The sequence below is a fragment of the Phalacrocorax carbo genome, chromosome 3 (assembly GCF_963921805.1).
Source record: "Phalacrocorax carbo chromosome 3, bPhaCar2.1, whole genome shotgun sequence".
In the NCBI taxonomy this organism is placed as follows: Eukaryota; Metazoa; Chordata; class Aves; order Suliformes; family Phalacrocoracidae; genus Phalacrocorax; species Phalacrocorax carbo.
The window spans coordinates 119,184,577-119,200,546 of NC_087515.1; the positions used below are offsets into that span (position 1 = coordinate 119,184,577).

At 38.5% G+C, this 15,970-nt stretch overlaps 1 protein-coding gene across 2 annotated transcripts in view; it reads right to left on the minus strand.

Moving 5' to 3' along the window:
• LDAH (lipid droplet associated hydrolase) overlaps positions 1-15,970 on the minus strand; it is a 129,641-nt gene that overhangs the window by 88,593 nt on the left and 25,078 nt on the right. Inside the window, exon 3 of one of the 2 annotated variants that reach the window (XM_064448121.1) lies at positions 4,786-4,920. The exons of the other annotated variant lie outside the window; for it this stretch is intronic. Coding sequence (XP_064304191.1) covers positions 4,786-4,920 — 135 coding nt within the window. The remainder of the gene's footprint in view (positions 1-4,785; positions 4,921-15,970) is intronic. 2 annotated transcript variants of the gene reach the window in all.

Consider the following 15,970-nt stretch of genomic DNA (forward strand, 5'->3'; position numbering starts at 1 on the left):
ACACTCTTCTGATGGACTATAAATCAATCCTTACCTACCTCTTTTTATCCTGGAAAAATAATTAAGGATAGTTTAACAGATTTTAAGGACACACTATTATCTTCTACAGTCCATGGGACTTGGCTATTAAGAATGTCACTCAAACTACCCTGTCATTCAGAAGCTACCTAATACTGAGTCAGAAATGAAACAACAGAAAATTCAGTAAACAATCTGTTCCAAAGGATAAACACGCCTTGCTAAAACAATGAAAAGTATTTGTATTATCATTGTGTATAGCTCAGTACTTATCTGTACAGTTTAGAAACTTTCAGAGATTTACCTTTAAACAATTATCATGTGACCAAATATTGTGTCATTAAGACATGACTAATGACTAGCCATTTTTTAGGTATATGATATTTTAATGCATCAACTGTCTCTTTAATCAAGATACAAATCACACTATTTTATATTTCTATAGCACTTAGCATACTTAGAATATTACCAAAAATCAATAAAACATTTAATTCTGATTTCTTTTTTTTTTTTTTACTTCTCAATCTTAATTTGCTACAAAGAAAAGTATCTTGGCGGTCCTGAGGAGAAACAAAACCAAACCTGTATTCTATTCTTATTTCTGTCTGAGATGCATTTCCTATTTCTTACCAAATCATAGCAGGCATCCACAGAATTTGACCATTTCAAGACATGGCTATGTATGTACACCTGCTGTCTATAGGGCCTTTACTGGCAAAAGCCAAGCAGGATGCTAAAAAAGGGGGGTGAGGGATGTGTTAGAGGGATTGAGCATCACGGGTTTCCTATCTAATCCCCAATTTTCCACAGCTTTTAAAGAATTTTTGGGCAAGACTGAGCCTTTGAGTTCTTACTTTGAAGGGGGATATCCATAACACAGCACTTGAATTAGCAGTGCCTATAAAATTAGCAACGAATAATTTCAGGATTTGTTCACTGATACGTGTTAGTTTTAACTAGCAGTTTGTTTCCTATCAAAAGAAGTTGAAAGGCTGTTGAAAGGCTTCCAACTGGCTACAACTCCTTGCCATCAGAGGAGCTACTCCCAAACATGGGTCTTTAGTCATTCTGCAGTGCTCAAGCATTTCTACTCTACCAGATTTTGCAATATAAAGTACAGAGCTTCAGTCTCCACAGTTCATAATGTATTATAACGCCCAACCCCGCAAACTGAGCAGCTATAGCGGCATTTTGACAGAATAATTTGAGTGTGAATAAATATGGAATATTTTTACCTTAATTTTATTTTTCAGTTGTACCCTTACATTTTTTTTTCTATATCAAGAAGTTTGCAAAGTATTTAAGACTAACATTATTTAGTGATTTAATTTCTTTAAAAAGCACCAAAGTACTTTTTCGTTGTTTCCTTGACCTGTTTCCTGTTCCCATTTAAGGGAAATCATATGTTTAAAAGAGAGCAATCCAACACAATTTATTTTCTTGTGAGTTCACTACCTATAAAATTAAACATTCAGCAATGGCTATATACCATAAAAACATGACCTGCCTTTAGTCTTGCAACTAAGTCAAAAGACCACCCATCTAATCCCTAGGAAAATACTAACTTACAGATACCAGCATGCGGGCAGTAGCCTCTGTTTTGACAGTGCGAGCAATGAGCTACAGAGTAATTCTAACACATTCATACAGGAAACAATAACTTGTACTTTAAATAAACCCTCACAACTTCTAATACATTACTTGGTTAGATGTAGGAGAGTATCTTATCAGATCAGAGATCTCAAAAGACGTGTAATGCGAATCCTTCAGTGGAGTGACACATTAAAAGCAGCTCCGGAACTTAAAAAAATCAACTGTGGGTATACCTGCCTAGTACTTTACTTTTAAGGAAAAATTTGCCATATCTTAATTATTATAAATTTATATACATTTTTCCTTTCTTATGAACATGTCTTTATAAGGTAGAAATTAACAAAATGATGTGCAAATACCTGCACCCAAAAGAGACTTACAATACAATCAGAATGTATTTGGCATGGTCAACAACTGGAGTAAGTAAGCAAGCAGGGGGGTTGTTATTATAAAAGAACCTGTTCTTAGGTGGTATCTGTTCAAGAGGCATGAACATCTCAATCATTAGGAAAACTATGAGTCAAAGTCTCAATATCAGGCACTGCAAAGCAACGCTTTTAAGATTATATGAGTGTTTATAAAGCATATACAGATTATGCCAGTTTTAAACAAAATAAAGACCTAGAAAACTACTCTCCTTTTTCTAATTTTGCCTACACCTACGAATGGATGTTGGCCTGTTTACAGTCACAGCAGTGTTCAAAACAACTGCTTTCTTAAAAGCTGAGGAGGATAAAGAAATTGAAATTGAGACAAAACTTTTTTATTGCATTCACTAACTTTCCAATCTCTTTGCACAGTGGATTGATTGTTAGGAACAGAATTACACCAATGAAACATTCAATTAATGTGTGTCTCTGTGGAGCACAGCTTGCAAGAGCTCTCTGAATACAAGGATATCATACAGAAGTAAAAATGAAGGGTGTAGCTTCGTTCCGTTTTCCAATCTTATGTGACATACTTCCAAAAGTTAGGAAGTAGTCTGTGATGGATGGCTGCTCTTGGAAAACTTGCTTTAGTCCTTCTGAGACTTTCAAAATCTACTTGATCGAAATATAATCAGGCACATTATTCCAACGGAGTTTATTTCATTTTAAACCCTTTATTACTTTACAGGCAGCATCATTTATATGTTAAGTGTACTATTTAAGTGCTTCCACACTCTAAATCAGTGGTCTCCCCAAGTGGGGTGCAGGCACATTGGGGTGCGGGAAGAAAATATTAGAAATACAGTAGTATATGTATATAACTATTTTTTTTCTAAAAATATATATTGGAGGGGGTGGTCAAAAAATTTTTACTGATATAAATTTTTTACTGATAGGAGTGCATGATCCCAAAAGTTTGTAGACTACTGTTCTAAATGCATCAGTATGAATTCTTCTTTCCTAGTAGCTTCCCCCAACTTTTTTTTTCATTCTTGATTTGCTAGATTCCAATCTGAAAATCCTCAAGAACCAATGGTGTCAGAGATTCAGATGTTGTCTTGTCAGCTTATGCCCTCATCTTCTTATCAAGAAATACTGAACTTCCTCAGAGGATTTGCATGAGGCTATTTCAAATGAAGCATTATGAAATGCCCATCAGAAGCATGAAGGAATACATGGAATTTTCCCAGTAACAGTTTTGTGCCCAGTTCTTTGCCAAAATATCCCCTTCTTCTGGTTTCATGCAACATAATAACAACTAACATAGTTTTCACAATGCTATATATAGTGATCCTTGATACAGGAACTTTGCCTGAGAAATCTAGAACCTAGAAGGCAACAAAGAGCTGCAGAGAACCGAATTATCTGTCCCTGTGCATGGGTTTCTGTCGGTCCTTGGGGTTCTGGGATTTTTTGCTTTAAGGCCACAAAATGTCAATTAAGAACTCCTGTGGGATGCAGGAAAAGGACCAGAACATGAGCAATGAGTCCATGACTCCCTATTCCTTTCAGTCAGTCACCTGGGAAATCACAAAGATGCGCAATTTTTGGTTTAGTGGTTTTGATCACACCTTTATGTCAATTCATGAAAATTACTTTTTTTGGCAATAAACAAATAAATAAATACATATACGGGAATCAGCTTCTAATATCTAGAAATTGCTTTCCATTTCTTTTGTGCCATATGGATGAGGGAGAATTATCCAAAATATCTTCACCCACTAATAAAATATGAAAACAATCTCATAAATGTCCTTTCATTGTTTAAAAAACACTTTACTGGCTCAGGCATGTGAGTCCCCCAAGCTCAGGAGTGGCAAGAGCAGATGCTATATTCAGCGACAGAGAGCAAGCCTGGCCACTTTCTGCCTCCCTTCCCCTTGTGGTGAATCCCTCACTCATTGAACACTATTACTGGCAGGAGTTTTACCAAAGAAATACAGGTTTCATGTTCCAGTTTCAAACTTGAGATTAAATAAACCAATAAAAAGGCTTAAAAGCTCGGGTGCAAAGGTTAGTGAGGGAGTTACGCTAAACAGCTAAAACAGTTTCTTCAAAATTTTCAGTTTGCTTCATGTTGCTGAGCCTTTTGCCCCAAAGAATCATACTGATTTACCTCTGGTCACTGCAGCTGCACCAAGTCCAGAGGTCTTCTGACACTAAGCAGCTTTCAGGACAGGATTCGCTATTGGCTCCTCCCATCTTACAATGCTGTACATCACCAGTATCCACTTAGAGTTGACTACCACGTCTTGCGGGCCATTTGCACATCAAAAGACTTTTAATGGATAAACAAGCAACCTCTGCCCTGCAAACGCCCCATACCCCAGTCTCAGAAAGGTTTACTTGCCTCCTGGAAATTCACTAATTTAGTGCAACTATTTTTGTGTTCAGAGATAATTAAGTCTCTCAAGTACTCAATCTCTGAATTGGACATTTCATTTAAAAATCTACTTTTCTCATCTACTCTTCTCAACATAAACACATTCTAGACCTTCTCTATAACTTGTCTCTACAGACTGCGATCAGCAAACTCTCTTATTCTCTTAATAGCGCTTATGTGACTGGCAAATCTAATTTACTTAAAAATACTCTTCCTCAGTAACTTCTCATACAACTGTTCTGTGGAAATATAATGGAAACATTTAAAAACCATGTCATGCTGTTTTTAATAGGCACAAGTTCTGCTAGTGAAATTGGGGTGGGGGGGTACAAATATTTGTATATATAAGTTATAGTATTGTACCTTCCATCATTTCCATACCACTAGGAGGCTTACAATGTCCGGCATGGCTCACAACCCAAACAGGATACTGCTGATTTAGTCCACAATATAAGGCCTGTATAAAGGTCCTGTAATAACCTGCCAGTCCAGGGTTACCTGCCAAAAAACAAAACATACAAGCACAGTCAATATTAACCTTCCAACAGCAAACAATCTTCTTCAAAGCAAGATAAACATTATGGAACAATTTGTTAATTTATTTTCTCTAGGACAGTTTGCATTTTTATTTTCCCAATTTCAGGGGCTACGCTATTGAACTGGTTTAATTCCATTGATCAATGGCATCCATGAGAAGTATTTTACGGAATTATTTTGAAAATGCAGAACCTAAAACTGAAGCCCAACACAAGAGAAAAATCTCCTTTTCCATTAGAGGTCAACCAGCTGCCTAGCTATCCCATCAAGTTACAGGTACACGAAAACTGGGCAAAGAAACTTCCAGTTCTTATAAATATATGACAGAGACTACAGCATATATCACTTGATCCAGATGTCTGCCCTCCAGAATATCTCAGTGTTACCACTTCAAAATAGGTGTATGGCATCCTGACAGTACAAAGGTCTGTACTGATCCTCAATCAGAGGATGATTTTATTTTAAACTCACTGGACTAAATTAATTTTTTCTGCTTGCAACTTCATATTCTCTCTGTCTTCTTCCACACCTCTTAGAAGCTCTCCCCTTTTCAACCGCGTGCTCTAGAACAACAGAGAATCTGTCCTCCCTCCTGCAGCCCATCAGCTTTAGCAAGAACTTCTCAGAAGTGGCTGGTGTCTGAATAAATCTGGCTAGCCCTGAGAGAGCAGACCACCTTGCTCTAAATCCAGTGTTTAACAGTGACAATATTGAAAGTCAGGTACGACTGCCAAAGTGGAAACTAAAACACTGTCCCATACATAAAAATATATATCTGATAGGGATTCAGGATTTCCAAACAAAACTCTAATCTCGATTCCCTCTTTCTTTCTTTCTCTCTCTTTTGGATATCGGTAGTGACAGTGTCAAGGGACTTAAACTGGAGAGTAAATCCACATGAAGGCAAAGCGGATTTTGCTTCCTGATACCCACAGGATACATACAAATTCTACACAGACAGAAAAACATATAATTTCTCTATATTTATTTAGCCATTTTCCAGGGTAGCTCCACTGATTTCTTATTACCATTTAGACACCAGGAAAGCCCAGAATTGCTCAGTAACACGTCTGTCACTCACACACTAGGCAATTCTTAGTTTAGATACCCTCAACAGCAAAAGGCAGCAAGAGCAGTATTGTGTAAAAAGGCATTCACTTTTTAAGAGGAAGACATCCCAAAATAACACAAATCCATTACTGAAAGGGTATGAGAGAAAACAAAAACGTGTAAATGCCTGTATTGTAATAACAGAGGTTGAGCTATGTAAGTATTGATAGTGACAGAGAAGAAGAATCGGACCTGTAATCAAATTAGTACTCGTAGAAATGGTGTGTTGAGACAAAAACTATGTTTATTCCACCTCTTCCCTTTCTATAGCGTGCATTTGCATTTTGTCATGTTTGACTTCAACCCTTTTGCTCTTCAGGTAACACATAGTACGTTCATTGCTCTCCCAAGAGGCATCCCCTCAGGCCAGGGCTTCCAGAGCACCTCCCACTCGCTGCAGGGCGGCGGTGCACCAGGCACCCAAAGCCACCTCCAGCACAGACACTGCGTGGGAGGTGATGCCATTGCTCACACCAGTGATGATACATGGGCAGAGTAGGAAAGCCTTCCACTCTAGGTAATATATAACATATGCTTCATCCCACACTTAAATGCAGAAAGTGTCTCTGATGGTTTTTAAACATTAATAAAATTACTGATCTTAAACCAACATTATCTTTACTGGAATACAGAGATTTGGAAAAAAACTCCAAACCAAAACCCAAACCCCACAGTATCAGTTATTATATGTTCTAAGCATCTCTCTGTAAGCTTAACATTAAAGGAGAATTAAAAAAAAAAAAAAAGTTGTTGTATATATAAACTCCAGAATGCACGATCAAATTTTGGCAAACTGATTTCTAGAAACACAATTTAAAATTCACAGGGAACGCACATCTGTACAACTGCAATACAAGTTCATACATCAAAAATATGTAATATAGAGGGCCTCAGAGACAATTAAATCAAATCTAGACATCATCTGTCACGCTCCTTGGATTGATGTTACATAGAGGAAACTTGTCTTTCAGCAAGGTTGAAGATGAAAGCAGCAGCAATTCAAAATATAGTGTCTTTTGTAGTACAAATGATCATGATGTTTTGGCACTACGCTTAGTCCTGGAACATAATGCAATTAGGTATTTTAAGATCAAGGAATCACAAAATTAATCTCAAAACCAGCCTTTTTTCTTTACATTTTTATCTCCTTCAACATGGAAAAGGGAAGAAATGGCAACAACTGTCCTAGACATTTCGGTGCTCTTTCCCATCATCAGCCAGGTGAACCTACCATGTGAGTATTCCCAGGATTCAGTCACCATCTGAAGAGCAGTGCAGTAAGAACTGCTTATTAACAGTGAGGCTTTGCATCAAATACTACACAAAACTCAAGGCACTCTAATACTTTTTTGAGGGAAAGGGGATTTTTTTTTTTCCTGTGATAAATGTGATGTGTATTTCAGGCAGGTAAAAGAGAAGATCCACAACTGCAAAAGAAACCCTCTTTCCCCACTCTTCATAAGCATCTGCTCGTGGTGAAAGACTTTCTGCAGGTCAGCTGTTAGAACTGCTACTGATACTCTAAAATGCCTTGAAGGGGTATGAATGAGAACCTCTGGCACAAATGGAAAGGGAAATCAACAACAAAGGTTTTAACAGCACAGATTTCTATAGAGAAATCACCATGCGTAAAGCAGCTATAAATGTATTTTTTATTGACCTTCCTGTTTCAGTGGAGTTATTGCAGATTTGCACTGACTTAAGTAAACGCAGATTACTAGTCCCTGCTCTTGAAAGTTTGCATCTGCAATATGTATAAATCGAGAATGTTTATCTCCTAATATAGCTCAAACTCACATCTCAGTCATTTTATATGTTTTTACTTTAGCTGCTCTCTGTTAAAATACTTTAAGGGTAGCAAACAAAACCCCTGAACAGATAAAGTTTTTTTAATATACAACTGAGTCACAGTAAGAGCTGATGGAAATAACTAGGGCTTGATATGCACAGCAGTCCGTGATCACCAATGGTTTGGGCTCATCTACTGCTGTTGAAATATTGTTCAATTAAACTATTTGGTTTTACAGGAAAAGAACTACCAGCTTCATCAGAAAGGCACCCACGCAATGCAGTGCTCATTTATGCATTTTCAGGATTTCCCAGTACATCAAACCAAAACTGCCTATGTTCTTTCACTCAGCAATTAAGTGTCAAAAAATGGAAACCATAAGTCAATGCAGTGTTAACCTCCAGGATGTGAAGGTTACGTGAATACCGCATCAATCCTCAGGCACTTCAGGGCACCTGAATCATTCATGCATGCCAGCAAATCTCAAGTTGCAGTCATCTGAAACAAGAAGCACATCTTAAGCAGTTACTCTCAACTGTGCTTAATTTTCAACAGTGTTTATGTTGTTTCAGAAGTCTTCTAAACAATAGCTGTAAATGGTGACCGTAACAGAAAAAGACACAAAACTAAAAGACACTGCGTATTAGCTTAATATGCAAAAGATTTCTAAGCATTTCATGGGAAGAGTAAGTCAAAGGGACAATTTGCCAGTGAATTAGACCACAGTGCAGCCACTTTATTTGGTGCACTCATAAGTTTCAATAACCAAAGGACTCCTGCCACCTTTTCTGTTCTTCTCTGTAATACACAGCATTTCATCCAGCTATTCCACATTAAGCCCAAAGTCTTTCTATTTTTAATTTGAAGACAGGAATCTACTTCTTCCTTTTCCAATCTGTTCCACCCACAGCTAAAGCAAAACGGTACAGGACAACTGAATGTGCGGAGGTGTAACTTTGAACTACATTAGGAGGTAAATATTCTCCACTTACACATACTGCAGCTACAAGCTTTCAAGAACTGGAACTACTACTCTATAATCATCCACATAATTAAAAACATTTACTTAAAAACAATTTAGTTAAAAACAATTACTTAAAACATGCATTGGCCTTCCTTTCACTTTCAAACAATTCCTTGTTAATGCTTCTTCCATCAAATCAAGATTTTAAATACCAACCACTTCCTTCTTAGGAAGGCAGCTAGCAGTGGAGAGAGAACAACCTGTAATTTGTACAAACAAAATATCTGCCCCACATATCACTGACAAAGAATAACTTTTATCCTGATTTCACAAGATTTCCTGTACAAAGCCTCATAAAGTCAAACTTGGCCTGTCTTAAAAGAAATACATACTAATATCTGAGATGTTGCGCTTCAGTTATTCAGACTTGGGAAGTTTAAACTTATACATAGGGTGCAATCAGTGTAATGCTATTGGCTTAATTCTGAATGCAAAACAACAAACACATAATCCTCATTTAAAAAGTCACAGGCCATAGCTGCTCCCCACAAGCAACGACAGCTTTTGCGGCTTACAATTTGTCAAGCATTTTGAATTCTTCTGCAACAGAAACTGCAGCAGAATGCAAAATGCAAAGTGTAATTAAGAGGGCACTAGCATTAGATAACCCTGTGCAAAAATAATTCACAGACTTACTGAGGAACGTACAAGGTACACCACAACAGCAAAATGTTTCAGGTTAGAAACAAAGATATACGCCAAAACATATAGGAAAAGCCTTCTCTCCAGGTGGGGTGGGTCAAAAATATATACAGCTTACTCAAATGAAATTGAGACTAAAACACAAAATGAAAATAATTCTCAGCAGTTCTGGAAGGGATATCTAAATTGAAGAGGACTGATTTAAGCAGTCTAGAGTAAATGCCAAGAGTGGTGGGGAGCGAAGGAGAAGAAAATTATGTGTAGCTAAATCATCCCAAACAGAGACTAGATCTCTTGCACCTTGTTTTGAAACAAGCTTTTGGATTCTGGGCACTGTCCCGTGAGACGTTCCCCAGGGTTTTCAGTCGTGTCTCCAGAATTCTGACCATCTGCGGGAGCAGCAGCTGGCATTCAGCTGTGGTGCTTCATGCACTTCTCTAGCAGTTGCTTTCTGCCCGCTCTGGGACCTCAGCAGGACCATAAAGGCTGCTACATGAATAGAAGAAGGGAAATACACAGCTAGCAGTGGGTTTACAGAGAACTTTGAGGAACTGGAAAATATGCCAGCAACTACATGAGTTTAATTTTATAAATAATTCACAGTTTCAGAATTAAGTGTGTAAGCTGCAGTATTTAAATGAGCATCTCCTGCAATAAAAAAAAAAAAAAAGCAGACTTTTTTTTTTTTAAATGAGCAGCCATAAATCACATTTGAAAGCCTGGGGCACACAGCAGGACCACACAAAAATCATTTTTGTGGCAATGACTCTTACTGCCTCTTCACAGAGCTGCCAAAGCTCCCAGCTCCAGCTCGAAGAGCCTAAATGACATGTTCCTCGCTCAAGGAAACTCGATCTGCCTCTGGCGTCTGACCAGCCACCATGGAAGAAGATGCAACTCCCCTACGTTAATGAACGGAAAGCAGCCCACGCAGATGTCAGAAGGATTTAAATGGAGCATGTAAAAAACACAATGATGTTCTCACACTTGGGAGAAAACTGCAGAAACTAACACCGCGGATGGTGATCAGGCCTTAAAAGGAAACACAGAGGTTCCTCTGACATAGAGGGTCAAGGGATTTTAAATAAAACATGTCAAATAACATTTGAATGATCGTCATAAAGTCACGTCAATTAAGCTTTCACCTGTTTGCACATCTAGGGGACTGGTATTCTTCGTGCTGTGTAGTCCATACACCAGGGGAGCAGCATCAGCCAAAGAGCAAACAATTACAAGGACATTATGCAGAAACACATGTGAAAGCTCTGTTTGATCCTCCCTAACTCTAGAATCATGAATTTGGCTGGAGAGCACCTTCGTATATTTGCTTGGGTTGTGAAAATAAGGAATCTCAGAAGGATTCAGCCAGGTGCCTGTAACACAGCTTATAAGAGAGATTTTTTAAGAACATTTCGCATTTTTTCCATATATATATACACACACAGAGTTTTTAGCTTGATGCAGCTATAAAACTTACATATAGGATTTTATAATACACATCCTTTATAAGCATTCTGCAGAGCAAATAAACTTACCTGCTGTTCTTTAACACTGTTCCACCTTCAGGACAAATGCAGGTTTATTTGCCTCTGAAGAAATCCCATGGATAGCCTGATAAACCTGAATTAACCTAACACAGCTGGTTTTGCCCCAGTGACAATTGCATCTGAAGCCTGTGAATAAAAATTCCCGGCTAGAAATTGTGACAGGACAGCACATGCCTCTCTTCTCACATGAACAATTAGCAGCATCCCTCCAGGCACATAAGATACAAAGTCTGAAATCCTGATTTTGCTCACTGCAAACCTACTGGACTTTGTGATCACATGATATTGCAAGGGTTATAAAGCCCACTGATGTATTTCAATAGTTACCTCTAATGTTTCAACCAGGTGAGATATGTAAGTACAAAAAAAGCCTTGATTTTGTTAATTATTTTTTAATATGCCTGTAAACTAATGGTTCTTGGAAGGGTGTTAAGATTGAGATATAAAACTGAAAAAAATGGAGTTCATAATGGAATAGTAATTTTTTCACTACATTTTTTGAAGGTAGAAACCAGGACTTTCTAGTGCTTAGAATTAAATAATTTTTATTCTGTTTTCTCCACAGCAAATGAAAACTTAACATATCTAATTGGTCTCCTGGTACACACCTACACAAATAGAGTCTCTTAAGCATCCGCTTATGAAGATGAGGACAGATCTAACGACTTTTAACACCCCAGATGTGGCTGGTCTCTCTGATCCAAGCTGTGCTACAACCGATGCTGGCAGAGGGCTGCAGTGAGTTCTGCACTGGGTCTAGAATTCCCAGCAGGAATTTTTCTGTCGGCTTCAGGGGCTGAAGCAGAATTGGACCAGCAGAACAAACCTCCTTCTGAAAAAACGGGGGAGAACAAAGGAAGTGTGCAGAAGAGGAACATGGGACTCGGTGTCAAATGGGTTCACAAGAAATCCTATGAAACACATCTGAATAACAACCACCCTGGTGAGACATCATCAGCAGGAAAAAGACAAAGACAGGAAAAATAAACAATTCAAAACAAGATAACCACAAATTATTTGTTTTGTGCAGATAAACAGCTCTGCAGATTTGATCACTTTTGAATAATATACAAGGAGGAAGCAAACAATACATTCAGAAGGCACCAGAAAGTACATTTTCAAATCTGTATCACAGAGTTCTCTGGGCTGTGATATTGGTCAGAGTTACAAAAAAGCATGGGTTTGGGGGCTTTGGGTTTATTAGGTTTTGGGGTTTGTTGTTGGTTTTTAAGATAGTTTTTAGAATAAAATGACAGATGGGGAAAAATATGGCAATGGGGAACACAAAGACAGATAATTTCAGAAAAAAAGACTGAAATGTGTTTCTGCAATTTTTGTGTATCAAGACTGTCATGGGAATGTAATATTTCAGACAAATAGGCTAAGGTGATTTTGCCAATGAATTCTGCATTTCCATTTCTCATCAGTCTCCAGAAACCCAAGGCAAAAGAACAAACTGTTCTGCCTATGGATAAACCAATATTTACCAATCCACAACCTTAGGAAACAATTCTTTGCACTGACACAGCTGTATCTCTAACTGAAGAAAAAGGTCTTGCAGTTAGGCTGTTAGTACTGGTCCTGAGTAGATGCGCCACGAAGGCTTCAACCCAAACACTCCATCCAGGCAAACAGCTTCCTCCTTCATAAACAGAACTCACTTCACAAGAACAAATGTTTACCATTTAAGACCTCTTGTGAAGAGCTTCTCCCGCTTAAGAGAAGGCTGCTATAACAGATACAAAAGATCCAAAATTAAAGGTGGAAGGCAGTACATAAATATGTATTACTACATATTTATTCATATGGGAGTTTTTAAAGCCATCAAGAATAACCAAGGATTGTTTTCAAAAATGGAAATCAGAACAACATTCAAAATCTTCCATCATGCTGTAACAGGAAAATAAGAGCAAGAGCTATTATGACTTACTGAATTTTTGGCTCTACTGTTTTCCATAGATATTGAATATTATGGGTCAAATTTATTTCTAATATAGCTTCAGTGATCCACAGGAATTACTATTGGGATAGAAATGAGGCCATGTGTTGACTAGAATCTGAAAGGAGATATTTCTTTTTTATTATTTTCAGAGATAACTAGGTCAAAATATTTTATATTACAGCAAATCCCTATCACCTCAGGTCCTTCTGGCAGCAGTTGCCAGAAAGGAAGACGTACATTATACACTGGTGCTGTAGCTTTAAACATTTTAATTGCTTTATTTGTACACAGTACACATGGAAGCACTGGATTTCCTTTTTAGGTAGGTCCTTCAGTAGGTAATTCCTTCTTCCCTTCTGCCTCAGACATCATATGAAGAGAAACAGATCCTTTTTTAAACGGTCAAATCAAGCAAATTACCCTAGAACACAACTTTTCCATAACTCCATCCAACTCAAGCCTCTGCGTGCAGCAGGAGAGGGCTCACTTCCTCTCCCAATTATGCTTCACGCAGCGAGGGAGGAAGGATCCATGCTGAAAATGACACCTCATTAGCAGGGAGAAGACACTGCAAGAAGGCTGTAGATTGAGAAATTTCAGTAAGCCACTTCAGTAAGTCACATCTGCCACCCAGATTTAGTAGAGGAAAATATTGTAAAAGCACAGTTGGATGTTCAACCATCCTGTCATTACCCTGCCTCAGACTTAACAAGCTCAAATGTGCCAAGCCCCCATCAGAAGTACTTCTGGAGCACTGGGAAATTCAACAAAAGTGGCATATTTCAAGCCTAGATCTGACATACAGGCTCCTCTTCGCATGAGGAAGCTTTTATTTTAAATGCAAGATTTTTTTCTTTTCTAAAGACAATGGAAGCTGGTGGCCTGACCCAGTAAACAAAGCACAACTGTCAGCATATTTTAAAATAATAGTCACAAACAAGTAGTCCATAGCAGTAAAAATAATGGAGAGCAGTGTCCAAAGAACTGAATTTTCTAATACATAATACAGGACAGAACACACACCTCTCCTTCAGGGGTACTCTACCAGCACCTTTTTAGTAAGGCCTATGGGAACAATCTTTTTAACAAGGCCTGTTGTGACAGGACAAGGAGTAATGGTTTTAAACTAAAGGAGGGCAGATTTAGAGTGGATATAAGGAAGAAAAAATTCACAGTGAAGGTGGTGAAGCACTTGAATGGGTTGCCCAGAGAGGTAGTGGAGGCCCCAACCCTAGAGACATTCAAGGTCAGGTTGGACGGGGCTCTGAGGAACCTATCTAGTTGAAGATGTCCCTGCTCACTGCAGGGGGGTTGGACTAGATGACCTAGAATCATAGAATTATTAAGGGTGGAAAAGACCTCTAGGATCATCAAGTCCAACCATCAACCCAACAACCCCAGGCCTCCTAAACCATGTCCTGAAGCGCCACATCTACACGTTTTTTAACACTTCCAGGGATGGTGACTCCACCACCTCTCTGGGCAACCTGTTCCTATGCCTGACCGCTCTTTCAGTAAAGACATTTTCTCTAATACCCAGTCTAAACCTCCCCTGATGGAGCTTGAGGCCATTTCCTCTTGTCCTATCACCTGTTACTCGGGAGAAGAGACTAACCCCCACCTCACTACAACCTCCTTCCAGGCAGTTGTAGAGAGCAAAAGACCTCTAATGGTCCCTTCCAACCCAAACCATTCTATACTTCTATGATTCTATGTACACCTTCGAGCCAATCTCTTATTTTTTTAATTCCATTTTGAGTCCTTATGTCTCGGGAAAAAAATGGGGAAAATTGACCAATGTATTTAAAATTTTATGGGGGTTAAAAGTATAAATGAAATAGGTACAGACAAATTAGTGTTATCCTCCAAGAATAAAATTCACAGGAAGTCAAACTATTTAGCTCAGTGAAATGAAGGGGAGAGCTGTCAAAGAACTTTGGCCTGAGTCAAGACAGCACATCCCATTGACAAGTCCTCAAGCACTTGACTGAGAGAGATGTCATTATTCCCATTTTATAAATGAGAAATAAACAAACCAAATAATCTATGCATGAAGATTAAAGCATTACTAATCATTAAGAAGTCTACCAGTTAACAGTACCTTACATGCAGTGTCATCTGAGAAAACGTGGTCAGCTGAAAATAAGACTGATCTCATAGTTAAGCTATGAATATTCATGCTAGAGATAAATAATTGGCTAGAAATGTTCAAAGTGGCGGCTTTGGAAGTATCAGGAAGATAGGGTTGGAGGTTTTTTTTGTGTGTGCTTTTGCTCCTGTTCAACTGCAAATTTAAAAAACATGGTCATTTGTAATACATATCCCAGGCAACCATACGTATCAAAAGTGTTCTGCTGTGTTTATGTCTCACTGAAATAGAAAGCTGTGCTCTTACTACTTTATCTGCTGATAAGACCACCTGTCGTCACAGGAAAAGGGGAAAACATGTTATCTTGCTCTGTGTAGATCCTTTTACCTGGATTGCTACACTACACAAACATTGAACTCTACAGTGTAGTCTGTTCCCACTGATTGCTTTTGCAACACGTATACCAGTAACTGGGAAGTAGGAAAGCTCCTGTCACACTGCAAATTTTTTATTCAGGAGAATTAAAAAAAATCAAAGCAATGGAAAATACAAATTCTTCATGTCAAAATCTAAGAACTCAGGGTCAAATGCAAAGAGTTGGCAGCTTCATCTGGAGCTTCAGTGTAAACAAAAGCAGAAGCCACAAGGGAGAAGCATTCTCAGCGAACCACTACCACCTGGTGTGACTGGTGGCATACCAACTCCTTCCAGAGAAGTCTCAAGACTAAGCATGTGAACCCACATTTATGTGCTGCATGTTGTGGACTCACACCATAATTTAACAACAGGAAGTGCTGCAGCAAGTCCAGCTGAAGGAACTCCCACCTTCTCCCCTGACTGTCATTCCCACCCCCCTACCATGGCTCAC